The sequence below is a fragment of the Mustelus asterias genome, chromosome 4, assembly GCF_964213995.1.
Source record: "Mustelus asterias chromosome 4, sMusAst1.hap1.1, whole genome shotgun sequence".
Taxonomy (NCBI): domain Eukaryota; kingdom Metazoa; phylum Chordata; class Chondrichthyes; order Carcharhiniformes; family Triakidae; genus Mustelus; species Mustelus asterias.
The window spans coordinates 2574236-2589337 of NC_135804.1; the positions used below are offsets into that span (position 1 = coordinate 2574236).

At 47.2% G+C, this 15102-nt stretch overlaps 1 protein-coding gene across 2 annotated transcripts in view; it reads right to left on the reverse strand.

Annotated features, from left to right (window-relative positions):
* The window catches only part of LOC144492463 (transcription initiation factor TFIID subunit 4), a 310284-nt gene extending 297045 nt beyond the window's left edge, over positions 1 to 13239 (reverse strand). For both annotated transcript variants that reach the window (XM_078210514.1, XM_078210515.1), the window contains exon 1: positions 11797 to 13239. In XM_078210514.1, coding sequence (XP_078066640.1) covers positions 11797 to 13231 — 1435 coding nt within the window. In that variant the 5' untranslated portion in view covers positions 13232 to 13239. The remainder of the gene's footprint in view (positions 1 to 11796) is intronic.
* Positions 13240 to 15102: the final 1863 nt, after the last annotated feature.

Consider the following 15102-nt stretch of genomic DNA (forward strand, 5'->3'; position numbering starts at 1 on the left):
GTCATTGGGAGTTTCAGGGGACAATATGGAAGAAGCCAATGAAGATAGAATGGAATTGTCTGAAACAGAATACATTAAGGACCAGAAGTGTAGAGTGGAAATGTAGACAGCAGAAGCCTGGTGGGGATGGGAAGACTGCCAGAGCTCCTTCAGAAGACGGCTATTCAATGATTTTCTACATCAGTTGGAAAGTGGCGCAAGATTAACTGTTGGGCAAGGGCAGATCTCAGCTAAGTTTTTGTCACCATCATTCATTGTTCAGTCTCCAATAGAGGAGGGTGTAGAAGGTCTGCAGAGAGATTTGGACAGGCTGAGTGAGTGGGCGATGATCTGGCAGATGGAGTATAACGTTGACAAATGCGAGGTTATTCACTTTGGAGGAAATAATAGCAAATTGGATTATCTAAAGGGAAAAAAATTACAACATGCTGCTGTGCAGAGGGACCTGGGGGTCCTTGTGCATGAGACGCAAAAACCCAGTCTGCAGGTGCAACAGGTGATCAAGAAGGCAAATGGGATGTTGGCCTATATCGCAAGGGGGATAGAATATAAAAGCAGAGATGTCTTGCTGCATCTGTACAGGGCATTGGTGAGGCCGCAGCTGGAATACTGTGTGCAGTATTGGTCCCCTTATTTGCGGAAGGATATATTGGCCTTGGAGGGAGTGCAGAGGTGGTTCACCAGGTTGATACCAGAGATGAGGGGTGTTGATTATGAGGAGAGACTGAGCAGATTGGGTTTGTACTCGTTGGAGTTTAGAAGGCTAAGGGGTGATCTTATAGAGGCATATAAGATAATGAAGGGGCTGGTTGGGTAGAGGTGGAGATTCTTTCTACTTAGAAAGGAAGCTAGAACTAGAGGGCACAGCTTCAAAATAAAGGGGGGTCAGTTTAGGACAGAGTTGAGGAGGAACTTCTCTCAGAAGGTGGTGAATCTCTGGAATTCCCTGCCCACTGAAGTGGTGGAGGCTACCTCGTTGAATATGTTTAAATCACGGATAGATGGATTCCTGATCGGTAAGGGAATTAGGGGTTATAGGCATCAGGCGGGTAAGTGGAACTGATCCACTTCAGATCAGCCATGATCTTATTGAATGGCGGGGCAGGCTCAAGGGGCTAGATGGCCTACTCCTGCTCCTATTTCTTATGTTCTTATACGAAAAGTAGCCTCTGAGCTTGGCACTGAGGTTATTCTGCGTGCAAACCATCATCTGCACACATAACCAGGTGAGAAGGGGAAGACAACTTTGAACTTTTGTTTCAAAAGTTTAAAGAGTATTTTAGAATTATTGCGATCTGTCCTCAATCACAACTACAACCCTGAAAGCAAAGTCTGAGAAAAGACAGCTACATCCATGACAAAAGCTGGCCTGGCCCCAAACGTCATCAATAATATTAGGAATCTAGGAGGATGAAATAATACAAGAGAGCGTGGCAGACAGCCAAAAGAAAAAGACAACTTTATCCCCTCAATGCTTGCACCAGGAACCCTGCCAACTGTAAAGACTTATAGTTTGAAAGTTGGCTGTGATCTTGTCAACAGCTGCCAACTGCAAAGCAACAAACTGGAAATGGTGCACACTTCCCCCTCTGCTGTGGCACTCTCAACAGGTGTTACAGCTGGAGCGAGAATGTCATTACTGAGAACTGAGACACTCTTTTATTCTTGCAGTACAGTAGAAACTCAGAATGTTGACAATCTCACATGCAGAAAGGCAGCAGCAGCAAAGCACCAGCTCAAAACAGTCTATTGCCCAATATGTCCAAGCTTTTAACCGCACAGCACTGTTAGTTTGAGGGACACAGGGATTTCAACTGACTTACGCTGAGTTGGAGAACAGGCAACCAATGTGATCATGTAATTAATTATATGAAGGGAAAGGAAAAACTTAAAAATGCAATCAATAACAAAGCAACAAACCCAATGTTCTTAACGCTGCTGCAGAAATTTGAAAACAAGTGCAAAGCAGCCAATGAGACCTTCAGAAATTTAGAATACTACAATCATATTCACAAGGCATGTCTTTGAGCCCAGTTGCTTTAATGACAAATCACTTGAGGAAGTAAAGAAAAGGAAATGGAGGAAGCGAAGAATGTACAAGACATGGACTGAAAGTGCATCTTTCATGTCTTCATGGATTTCCCAAAGCACTTAACAACTGACAGAATACTTTTTGAAATGACTGCTGTCATGCAGGAAATGTCACAGCCACTTTGCACTTAGCAGGGTCATTGTCAGCAAGGTGACAAAGCGAGGATAACCTTCCTTTTAATAACGTTGGTTGAGGAGCAAATTGTGGCAAGGGAGAACTCCCTTGCTGCTTCCCAAATAGTGGGGTCTTTCCCATTCACTTGTGATGAACAGAATCGCGCTATAACATCTTATCCATAAAACAGTATCTCCCCAGGTAGTACTCTCTCAATAGTACACCAGTGAGGAAAGATTATAGACTCAAATCTCTGCAGTGAGACTTGAACCTATAACGTCCTAACTCAGAGGTGAGAATGTCACCCACTGAGTCACAGCTGACACGAAGACTAACATATATAAATGGGTCATGTCACACTGGTTCAGCAGCAGCTCTGTTCTGAGGCTCCTTACTCCTCATCTAATTCACGCTGTCCCCAATCCTGGAGGATTTGACACCAACGTGGAGTGGAAAAATGAGAAAAGAGTCGCACTTCCCAACAGTTACACAATTAACCATTATTGAACGGAGTGGGAATGGAGGGATACAAAAGAATGGTCTAGTTTGGACCAGGGAGCGGCACGGGCTTGGAGGGCCGAAGGGCCTGTTCCTGTGCTGTATTGTTCTTTGTTCTTGAGTAAAAAATCTCTACCATTTTGGCCAAAACAGATGTAGACAGGAAGTGAGGAAAATCCCCACAGTGGGAGGAGAGCTTTGGGAACCTTAAATCCAAAGTCACCCATTTCCCCCAAGTGTGTCAGGCTTGGCACGTGTTCTCAAAATATTGTAAAATAATTTTTACAAGAATGCTCACTCATTTACATTTGAATAAATCACCATCTAATTGCACCAGCTCCCTCGGGAGCCTGTTCCACAGGCTGACCACACACTCATTGGAATAAGGTAAATCCAGATTAGTTTTGAGTTGACCAGCTTCAAGCAAAGGCTGCACCTTCAGGTTCCGCACAAGGTGACACAGCTTTATTTACACATCAGAGTAACTTGCTATTTTAGATGATGCATAAAACTGGAATTTGTGAAAGATGGGCCAGAGAATTTCAGCAGAGGACACCAGTGCAGAATAATAACAGGAGAGGGAAGAGGACAGTTAAGGAGATAGCCTTTAAGGCAACCCAACCTTCTTCACACATATGCGTGAGCACACAGAGGGTTAAATATACTGTCAGCTACATTAGGAAACCTTGTCCAAGTCAGAAGTTATTCTGGATGCGTGAGCAGGAAATCTAGACTGTTGCTTCAATACAATAAAGAGAAAGTGTTGCATTGTCGTAACTGCAATTATTTCAGGAACGATCTTAAAACTGAGACTGTGACTGCCCGTAAAAGATGTTGTTACACCCAAGATTCATCCCTGAACCAACAACACCAAAACAGAATAGTTTTGATTTATTGCCACATATGAAAAGTATTGTTTCTTGCTCGTGATACAAAACATAAATGTACATCGGGAAAGAGAGAGTGCAGAATGCAATGTTACAGTCATAGCTACGGTGTAGAGAAAGATCAACTTAATGCGAGGTAGGTCCATTCAAAACTCTGGTGGCAGCAGGGAGGAAGCTGTTCTCGAGTCGGCTGATACGTGTCCTCAGACTTTTGTATCTTTTTCTGTATGGAAGAGAGAATGTCCGGGATGCGTGGGGTCCTTGATTATGCTGGCTGCTTTGCTGAGGCAGCAGGAAGTGTAGACAGTGTCAATGGATGGGAGGCTGGTTTGATTGATGGACTGGGCTTTGTTCACGACGCTTTGTAGTTTATTGTGGTTTTGGACAGAAGAGGAGCTATACCAAGCTGTGGTACAACCAGAAAGAATACTTTCTATGGTGCATCTGTAGAAGTTGGTGAGACTTGTAGCTGACATGTCAAATTTCCTTAGTCTCCTGAGAAAGTAGAGACGTTGTTGGGCTTTCTTAACTATTGTGTCGGCACGAGGGAACAGGACAGGTTGTTGGTGATCTGGACTCGCAACCATTTTCTACTTCATATCCATTGATGTAGACAGGGGCATGTCCTCCACTGCGCTTCCTGAAGTTGATGACTATCTACTTCGTTTTGTTGACATTGAGGGAGAGATTATTGTTGCTGCCACCAGTTCACCAGATTCTCGATCTCATTTCTGTACTCTGTCTCGTCATTGTTCGAGATCGCACCCACTACGGTGGTGTCATCAGCAAACTTGAAAATCAAGTTGGAGGGAATTTGACCACACAGTCAGAGGTGTTTAAGGAGTACAGTAAGGGGCTGAGGACACAGCCTTGCGGAGCACTGGTGTTGAAGATAATTATGGAAGATCATTGCTATCTGTGGGCATAGTGTATAAATTGTTTTTTTTAAAATAGGATTCTAAAAAAATAACTACACCTAGTGAGACGAAATCCTATTTAAAGCAATTAAAATATCCATTCAGCAATGCACAGTGCCTGCAACAAAAAAAGAGGAGGGAATTGCCTTGGGAAGAACCAGGCATTGCAGGGATTGCGACAGAGACAAAAAAATCAGGACTGGGAATGAAATATTGCAGCATGTAACAGGCTTAGAAAAGACAGAAGGGGTAAAGGGAAGAGGAGTAAACGTTAACAAACATAAAAAGGGATGCAGCTACCAGCAAAACAGAAACAGAATAGACTCCAATAGTGATGGATTATAAATCATCAATCACATTAATCAGTATCGCTTCCAAACCATCTCATAGAAGAAAGGTGGATAAGAAATGGGGACGGCACGGTGGCACAGGGGTTAGCACTGCAGCGCCAGGGTCCTGGGCTCAAATTCCGGCCTCAAGTCGCTGTCTGTGTGGAGTTTGCACATTCTCCCCGTGTCTGCGTGGGTTTCCTCTGGGTGCTCCGGTTTCCTCCCACAGTCCAAAGATGTGCGGGTTAGGTGGATTGGCTATGCTAAATTGCCCCTTAGTGTCAGGGGTACTAGCTATGGTAAATGCTTGGAGTTATGGGAATAGGGCCTGGGTGGGATTGTGGTCGGTGCAGACTCAATGGGCTGAATGGCCTCCTTCTGCACTGTAGAGATTCTATGAAATATGCAGCCACTGTTTGTCCATGAAAAGCAGCTAACCAGAATATACCTCTCGTCAACATGAACCAATGGCTTGAATTCTCAACTCATGCAGGCCTGTGACCCTCAACTTTAGAAATACCATGTTGTATTTTAATACAATTTGGTGTTAGATCAGCTTTAGTGAAACTAAAGTAAAACAAACATTGCATACTCACAATCCCACTATGCTTCACAGCCAACGAGTTGTTTTGTCAGCAAACATGACAGCCCACTGGTGTACATCCATACTGCTTGGCATTTCAGCCTAGATTACATTCTCAATCTTGGAGTGGGGCTTCAATCCTAAACCTTCTGACTCAGAGGTAAGGTGACTGCCACTGAATCAAGCTGACACCGATTGTTCGTTCTGTTTCCATCTGCAATTTGTCTCATTTCCAAACATGAACCCGAGAAACCATTTTTGCAATAAATACATACAATGCAAACAGCAAAAAACAGTTCACAGGATTCAAGTGGTTCAGAAATTGCTCTTACAAGCTTTAATGAGATTACATTTCAGATTTTAACTTCCTGCCATTAGTCTTTGTATGGAATGTTTCTCGAAACTGAAGTTTCACTCAACGGAATTACAAACTGAACTTGGCATAAAGCAAAACACATCCATTACAATCCTGAGAGCACAGATACATGAAGGTGTTTCCGTTACTCAGACGCTACGTTTCCACTATGTTTTGACCATGTATAACGAAGGAGTGCACTTCATGCAGTTTGTAACTGTCACCAGAATTGTGAAATTGATTACAGGATGTTATCATTCTGGTTCTCAGATATATGAAATGTGGGGGGACTTTTTTTTTAATTCAGTTTTTGCCACCAACAGGAACTATGCTGACAACACTGCCGAGCTATCATTAAAGTGAGATATATACCGTCTCCACATACAGTAAGCAGGAGCCCTCCAACACCTCAACAAAGTGATAGATCTTCTGCTGTGCAAGGCACAGATCAGCAGGCTATCCACTCACAGGGGGATTCAAACCAAGAACAGTTCTGTCCTCTCATGGATAGGGACGAGAAACTGACCCTTTCCCAGGCCAGTAACATTGAGATTGTTTCATAGGAACCATGGAAGAAAACACTTTGGGGGGCATATTGCCCATCATGTCTGTGCCACCTCTTTGCTAGAGCAACCTTAAATCAATCCCTCCACCCCCCCCCCCCCCCACCACCCACCCCGACAGCCCTGCATCATTCCTCGACTTCATAAGAATTTCCAGTATAAAATGCAATGAAGTCTGCTTAACTACTCCAGATGACAATGTATTTCATGCTCCAACACTGTTGTGTAGGAAGATTTCTCCATATCACTCTCCTTTGAGTGACAATTTGTAATTTAACCTTCATCACTGATACATCAACAAGGAAATAGTCTTTCCCTACTCACACTATCAGAACTCTACTGAAATCTCCTTAACTTCTCTGTTCCAGTGGAACTCGTCCCAGCAACATCTAAACTATACATTCCCATTTCAACTCTATTTATGCCAAAACAGTAAACATATTCAGCAAACAGGACAATCTCCAAGTAAACAGCAAGCTGCATAAAATGTTTTCCCACCACTGCCTCAGCTCAAGCCAGCAATGGAAACTAACTTTCCTGACCTGCCTCACTGATGGTGCATTTACCTGGCTCGATCAAGGATTAATTGTCAGCATCAATGTTAGCTAACATATGACCAACTGTAGATTGTCCGCTTTCGACAGTGCACAGGGTGTAACAGCCTGCAGTCTGGCTCAGTGGATCACAGAGGCAGAGATACTTAGATCAATCCCAATCCAGAAATTTGAGCAGAAAATCTCAGCTGACACTCCCAGTACAGTACTGATAAGAGACATCTTTCAGTTGAGATGTCAAACTGAGACCCTGTCAGCCCGCTTAGCAGATATCAAGTATTTCATGGCACTATCTTGAAGCTGACCAGAGGAATTTTCCACATCACCTGGCCATTAGTTATCCTTCAACTGACATCTCGTCATTCTCTTATGGCTGTTTGTCAGATCTTGCTCTGCGCAAACTGCCTGTTGTATTTCCTACATTACAACAATGACTACCATGTCAGTGAATATCCTTGGCATGCAAAGAGACAAGCAGATGGGAGAATCTCCTGCAGTGATTTGATTTGTCACATGTATTGTGATACTGCGAAAAATATTGTTTCTTGCGCGTTATACAGACAAAAAAACTATTTATAGAGTATATAGGGGAGAAGGAAAGGCTAGGGTGCGGAATACAGTGTTGCAGTCAAAGCTAGGGTGCAGAGAAAGGTCAACTTAACATGTGATAGGACCATTCAAAAGTCAGCAGGGAAGAAGTTGTTCTTGAGTCGGTTGGTACATGTCCTCAGACTTTTTTGCAACTTTTTCCCGATGGAAGAAGGTGGAAGGGAGTATGTCCAGGGTATGTGGGGTCCATGATTATGTTGGCTGCTTTTCGGAGGCAGCAGGAAGTGTAGACAGTGTTAATGGATGGGAGGCTGGTTTGTGTGATGGACTGGGCGACGTTGACAACTCTTTGTAGTTTCTTGCGGTCTTAATCAGAGCAGGAGCCATATCAAGCTGTGATGCTTCCGGAAAGGATGCTTCCGATGGCGCATCTGTAAAAACTGGAGAGAGTCGCAGTGAACATATCAAATTTCTTTAGCCTTCCGAGAAAGTAGAGGCATTGGTGGGCTTTCTTAACCATAGCATTGGCGTGGCAGGACCAGGACAGGTTTTTGGTGATCTGAACACCTAGAAACATGAAGCTCTTGACCATCTCTACTTCATCACCTTTGATGTAGACAGGGGCATGTCCTCCACTACGTTTCCTGAAGTCAGTGACTATCTCCTTAATTTTACTGACATTAAAACGACATCGTCTTCGGCGCCTTCAACATGTCATCGATGAAGACGAACATCTCAATAAGGCCATCCCCACACCCCCATTACTTGCCTTCAAACAACCGCACAACCTCAAACAGACCATTGCTCGCAGCAAACTACCCAGCCTTCAGGAGAACAGTGATCACGACACCACACAACCCTGCCACAGCAACCTCTGCACGATGTGCTGGATCATCGACCACCATCACACGTGAGAACACCATCCACAAGGTACACAGTACATACTCATGTGACTCGGCCAACGTTGTCTACCTCATACGCTGCAGGAAAGGATGTCCCGAGGTGTGGAACATCGGCAAGACTATGCAGACGCTACGACAACAGATGAACAGACACTGCGTGACAATCAGTGTTGGAGTGTTCCCTTCCTGTGGGGGAGCACTTCAGCAGTCACGGGCATTCAGCCTCCAATCTTCGGGTAAGCGTTCTCCAAGGCGGCCTTCAAGAAACACGACAAAGCAAAATCACCGAGCAGAAGCTCATAACCAAGTCCCGCACACGAGGACGGTCTCAACCAGGATCTTGGGTTCATGTCACACTATCTGTAACCCCCACGACTTGCCTGGGCTTGCAAAATCTCACTAACTGTCCTGGCTGAAGACAATTCACACCTCATTAACCTGTGATTATCCCTCTCTCCACTCGCATTGTCTGCACCTGTAAAGACTTGATTACCTGTAAAGACTCGCATTCCAACCATTATCTTGCAATTGTGTCTTTGCCTATATATACCGTGTTTGTGAGCCCAACTCTCTACTCACTTGATGAAGGAGCAGCGCTTCGAAAGCTCATGATTCCAAAGAAACCTGTTGAACTTTAACCTGGTGTTGGGAGACTTCTTACTGTTACTGATATTAAGGGCGAGATTGTCATCGCACCATTTCATCTGATTCTCTCTCTTTCCTGTACTCCATCTCGTCATGGTTTGAGATCTGACCCACTACAGTGGCGTCATCAACAAGCTTGAAAATAGAGTTGGAGGGGAATTTGGCCACACAGTCATACATGTATAAGGAGTATAGCAAGGGGCTGAGGACACGGTCTTGCAGGGCACTGATGTTGAGGATAATCATGGAGGTGGCGTCACCTATCCTTAGAGATTGTGGTCTGCGGGTTATAAAGTCTAGGATCCAGTCACAGAGGGAGGAGCTGAGCCCTAGGAGTTTGAAGATGAGTTTTGTTGGGATTATGGAGTTGGAGGCTGAGCTGTAGTCAATAACTAGGAGGTTGACCCGAGTGTCCTTATTGCCCAGGGTTAAGAGTATGGCTAGGGAAATGACATCCGCTTTGGACCTGTTATGGCGATAGGTGAACTGTTGTGGATCCAGGTAATCTGGGAGACCACAGTTGACCTGTGGGCGGCACAAGTCCAGGACAAGTAGGATCGCCAAGACAGGTTTTCTTCAATTGCTGACCCGGTTCCAAACAGACACAGAACGTCCAAACTCTACAACAAGCGGACTTTACAGACGTTATCCTTATTAACAACCCTGGGGTCAGTTTAGTTCAGTTGCTTGGACAGCTGGTTAGTGACATAGAGCGATGCCAACAGTGTGGGTTCAATTCCCGTAACGGCTGAGGTTATTCATGAAGGCGCCACCTTCTCGGCCTTGCACCCGGCCTGAGATGTGGTGATCCCCAGATTAAATCACCTCCAATCAGTTCTCCCCCTCAAAAGAGGGGTGCAGCCTATGGTCATCTGGGACTAAAATGACTTTATTGACTGTTCTACCCGAAGTATTATTGCACATAATCCACAAGCATTTTCGGTTTGACTGGGCCATTCCTTATTTATCAGTCATTCGCTTAATCTGCCTTTTTTGTTTGATCTACATGGGGACACCGAGTTAGCCATGTGCCACCAAACAAAACATTAAATCAATATGGCAAATGTCCTTGTATGACACCAATATAATAAAACAAAGCAATGCTGAATAAGCAGCAGGAAATATCACACTAATTATAGTGACCAGGGCTACAACGCCCTGCAGTGTCCACTGGTCCCAAGAAGTCTCAAAGATATCGGCAGACACAACATACTCCCTCCCAAGTGGACCTGGGTAATGGCAATGTTGCAGAAGAAAAGTAGCCAGACCAACACCCCCATGAGCAATGTCTAGGACATGAGGTGGTCATCCAACTTACATGACTCACGCCAAGAACTAGTACATGAGCAGCAAGGGACAAAAGGTACAGACAAAAGTAGAGAAGCAACCCTTTCAGAGTGCTAAAGGAGAGTAACCCTTCGCACTTTACACACACGAACTACAAGCTCTTCTTGACCACAGAAATGTGGCTTTGGAGACCAGAAAAATGCTCAATCTACAGAAAACAACTGCTCTGTACAAATCTCCCCATCTCAGGTCCACATTGGTGCTGGGAAGGAGTCCTGCATAGAGATCTCTATTGGATGGATATGGAGCACCTGGGGCAAATAGGTCCTGATGACAGAACACATGGGAAAGTAGATCAACGCACTGAAGTTGGATCAGTGGAAGACGACAGAATACCAGCAGTTGGACAAGACAGGAAGGAAAAGGAGAGGAGACTGTCCTAACAGCCTAGTGAGGAACTCTTCCCACAAAATGGAAAGACAGAGGGAATATCGAAGAGACGGTTCAAGTTGTGGTGTGTGGATTTCTGAGGGAGGGATTTCGGACCATAGAAAATCAACTGGAATCGGGCTAAGCTCAAACAGGATTCCTCCACACTTTATGCACCAGGAGTCAGGACAAAGTATCTTCTTCAATGCTCAAATCACTTTGGCCATAGAGCAAACAGGGGGCCAGGATGTGTCACTGCTGCTGGCAACATCCAGCACATTCCCGACTGTGGTTAGCATTGTGATCTGGGCCCTGTGCTCCACCAGCCAACCACCTGGAGGTGTTCATTACTGAGTAATGGCTTTACCAGCAGAGAGACAGCCTGACAGAGAAGGGCTCCTCCTGGAGGAAGCCAAGCTCCAAGCCTTAATAAGATCCTGCGAAAAAAGTCATGCCTGCATGGTTCTCTCCTTTGGGATTGGGCGCATCGAAGTTGAGTAGTGTTGTGGGCCTCACTTGTATTTTTCCTCATGTCCAAACAGCCAGAATCAAATGGGATACTAAACATTAGAATATTGCACACTCAGATCTTATTACTTGAACATTTTGCAGAAACCCTGCATGTAGACAGATCATACATGTTCTCCAAAGAAATTGCAAACGAGACATAACGTCACTTAGTCACATGCATGAAGTTTGGTAGTAAACTCTGAAGTTTATTCCTTCTGTGTATATTTATGAAACGTCAACAACAGTTCGGTAACCAAGCACTAAACCATCAAAAACCTCTTAAAAGTTTAACAAAAAGTGCACAAAAAGGTGCAAGTACACAGCCCATGTCTTACAAAGTTAAACACACGATAAAATGCAAGTTATTGATGTGAATGAGTATTGAAGTCACTTGCCCAGAAACAGCGTATACACTTTTTATATTTACTTAACCAGTAATACAACTACTCATGCGGCTAGTAGCTAAAATACAGAGAATACAGCAATTATCAAAATAACTTGATTTGCACAAGTATTCTGTGACATCCTCACTCAGTGTACTCAATTAATATTCATTGGTCCTGTGCTTTCAACAGCACTCACCTGGTGGGATGGTGAACCCAGAAGCAAGCTGCACTGTTGGTTGTTGTTGTGGGCGGATGATAAGCTGTGGGGTGACAATACGGTGGGATGGACCTATCCCAGGATGAGGAGGCTGTGATTGAGTGGCTGATGCATGGATGATACCGGGGGCAGATGTGACGACTTTTGTGATTCCGACATGGGGCTGTGCGATCATGTTGACTGTAGACTTTGCCACAGCATTGATGCTGACCGGGATGCTGGCTACAGGCAGAGAGTTGGTAACTGTACACTGTAGCTGATTGCTTGAGGCGTTGGTCATAGTGACAGTAGCAGCTTGGTTGTTCAACAGACTGAGTGTAACAGGCTGAGATTGAGTGTGCAGAACAATCTTTGTCTGTGATGTGGAGTTTGTATTGGTGGATGTGGGGTTGGAAATTGGACTACTAACAGCAGCAATCTGATTAGCCAATTGTGTCACTGTTGCACTTTGATGGCTGCCTGTCCTTTCCCCGCCTTGCAGCAGTCCAGGTGTATTCACATTGGAATGCCCATTCTGTGACAGTGTGGTGCCCATAACATTGCTGGCAATTACAGTGTGCATCGGAGGTCTTTGCAGGGTGATGGTAGGGGTGTTGGTACTATCCATTAGGATGCTGGCTTGAGACACAGAGACCAACTGAGGGTTAAGGGAAACCTTCTGAGATGAGTTACAAGGTGAGTTGATGTTGGTGGCAGTGGGCACAGTCAGGGCACTGGAGCCACAACTGCTGGCACCCCCGGAGGTGGGGAGATGGTTACAGGAGGGGGTTCCAGTGGAGAGGTGCAAAGCAGCAGTTATACCAGGGGAGATGCAGTTTGTGACCACTCCATTGACAACTTGAGGCGGGGGTCGAGGAGACTTGCGAGGTGCGGAGAGATGGTTCAACACCGGGGGCTCGCTTGCTGTCACCAGGCCCAGGGGAGACACACTAGCCCCCGGGTGAGTGGTGCTCAGAGATGGTGCAGGGCTGAGGCCGGGCGAGGGGGAAGAAGGAGGCGGCGGCCGGCAGGACTGAGAGAGGCGGCCGGTCCCCGGGGTGGCAGCAGCTGAAACCCGGGCTCCGGCCGCTGAGGGCTCCGAGGAAGGCAAGCTGTTGGCGGGAGTTGGCGGCAGCTGGCCGCCGGGGGCTGCCGGCTGACTGAGGCCGGGCCCAGCGGCTGCCTCCTGCCCGAAGCCGGGGGCCGGAGCCGCCGCTTTCTCCCTGGGCGGCGATGGCGCCATCCTGCCGGCTCGCCGCACTCCAGCGGCGTGGACGCTGCCGCCCACCGGGCCGGGCCTCCCCTCTCCCTGCGGGACTGCCCCAGCTGCCCGGCCAGCCAGCTGCGACTCCAGCGAGCCCACCAGGTCGCTGACCGCCTTCTCATCCACCTCTGACAGGAGCAGCTCCTCCAGCGGGTCCGCGCCCGCCGCCATCTTCCCTCGGTGCCCCGCCGCGCATGCGCGGCTGCCGCACCTCCCTCCCCCATTCCGGCCCCCAACACATCGGCCGCGCATGCGCGGCTGCCGCACCTCCCTCCCCCATTCCGGCCCCCAACACATCGGCCGCGCATGCGCCGCTCCAATCCCAACCCGCACGCGCACAGTAGGGCGCGAAAGCGCGTGAGCTGCATTGCCAAGGATACAATGTAGCAAAGTAACAGGATGAGATTGACGGGGTAGGGAGTAACAGAGGATGAGAGTGACGGGGTAGGGAGTAACAGAGGATGAGATTGACGGGGTAGGGAGTAACAGAGGATGAGATTGACGGGGTAGGGAGTAACAGAGGATGAGAGTGACGGGGTAGGGAGTAACAGAGGATGAGAGTGACGGGGTAGGGACTAACAGAGGATGAGATTGACGGGGTAGGGAGTAACAGAGGATGAGATTGACGGGGTAGGGAGTAACAGAGGATGAGAGTGACGGGGTAGGGAGTAACAGAGGATGAGATTGACGGGGTAGGGAGTAACAGAGGATGAGATTGACGGGGTAGGGAGTAACAGAGGATGAGAGTGACGGGGTAGGGAGTAACAGAGGATGAGAGTGACGGGGTAGGGAGTAACAGAGGATGAGAGTGACGGGGTAGGGAGTAACAGAGGATGAGAGTGACGGGGTAGGGAGTAACAGAGGATGAGAGTGACGGGGTAGGGAGTAACAGAGGATGAGAGTGACGGGGTAGGGAGTAACAGAGGATGAGAGTGACGGGGTAGGGAGTAACAGAGGATGAGAGTGACGGGGTAGGGAGTAACAGAGGATGAGAGTGACGGGGTAGGGAGTAACAGAGGATGAGAGTGACGGGGTAGGGAGTAACAGAGGATGAGAGTGACGGGGTAGGGAGTAACAGAGGATGAGAGTGACGGGGTAGGGAGTAACAGAGGATGAGAGTGACGGGGTAGGGAGTAACAGAGGATGAGAGTGACGGGGTAGGGAGTAACAGAGGATGAGAGTGACGGGGTAGGGAGTAACAGAGGATGAGAGTGACAGGGTAGGGAGTAACAGAGGAAGAGAGAAACAGGTAGGGAGTAACGGAGGAAGAGAGTAACGGGGTAGGGAGTAACAGAGGAAGAGAATAACGGGGTAGGGAGTAATAGAGGAAGAGACTGACGGGGTAGGGAGTAACAGAGGATGAGATTGACGGGGTAGGGAGTAACAGAGGATGAGATTGACGGGGTAGGGAGTAACAGGATGAGAGTGACGGGGTAGGGAGTAACAGAGGATGAGAGTGACGGGGTAGGGAGTAACAGAGGATGAGAGTGACGTGGTAGGGAGTAACAGAGGATGAGAGTGACGGGGTAGGGAGTAACAGAGGATGAGAGTGACGGGGTAGGGAGTAACAGAGGATGAGAGTGACGGGGTAGGGAGTAACAGAGGATGAGAGTGACAGGGTAGGGAGTAACAGAGGAAGAGAGAAACAGGTAGGGAGTAACGGAGGAAGAGAGTAACGGGGTAGGGAGTAACAGAGGAAGAGAATAACGGGGTAGGGAGTAATAGAGGAAGAGACTGACGGGGTAGGGAGTAACAGAGGATGAGAGTAACGGGGTAGGGAGTAACAGAGGATGAGAGTGACGGGGTAGGGAGTAACAGAGGATGAGAGTGACAGGGTAGGGAGTAACAGAGGAAGAGAGAAACAGGTAGGGAGTAACGGAGGAAGAGAGTAACGGGGTAGGGAGTAACAGAGGAAGAGGGTAATGGGTAGGGAGTAACAGAGGAAGAGAGTAACGGGGTAGGGAGTAACAGAGGAAGAGAGTAACGGGGTAGGGAGTAACAGGATGAGAGTGACGGGGTAGGGAGTAACAGAGGATGAGAGT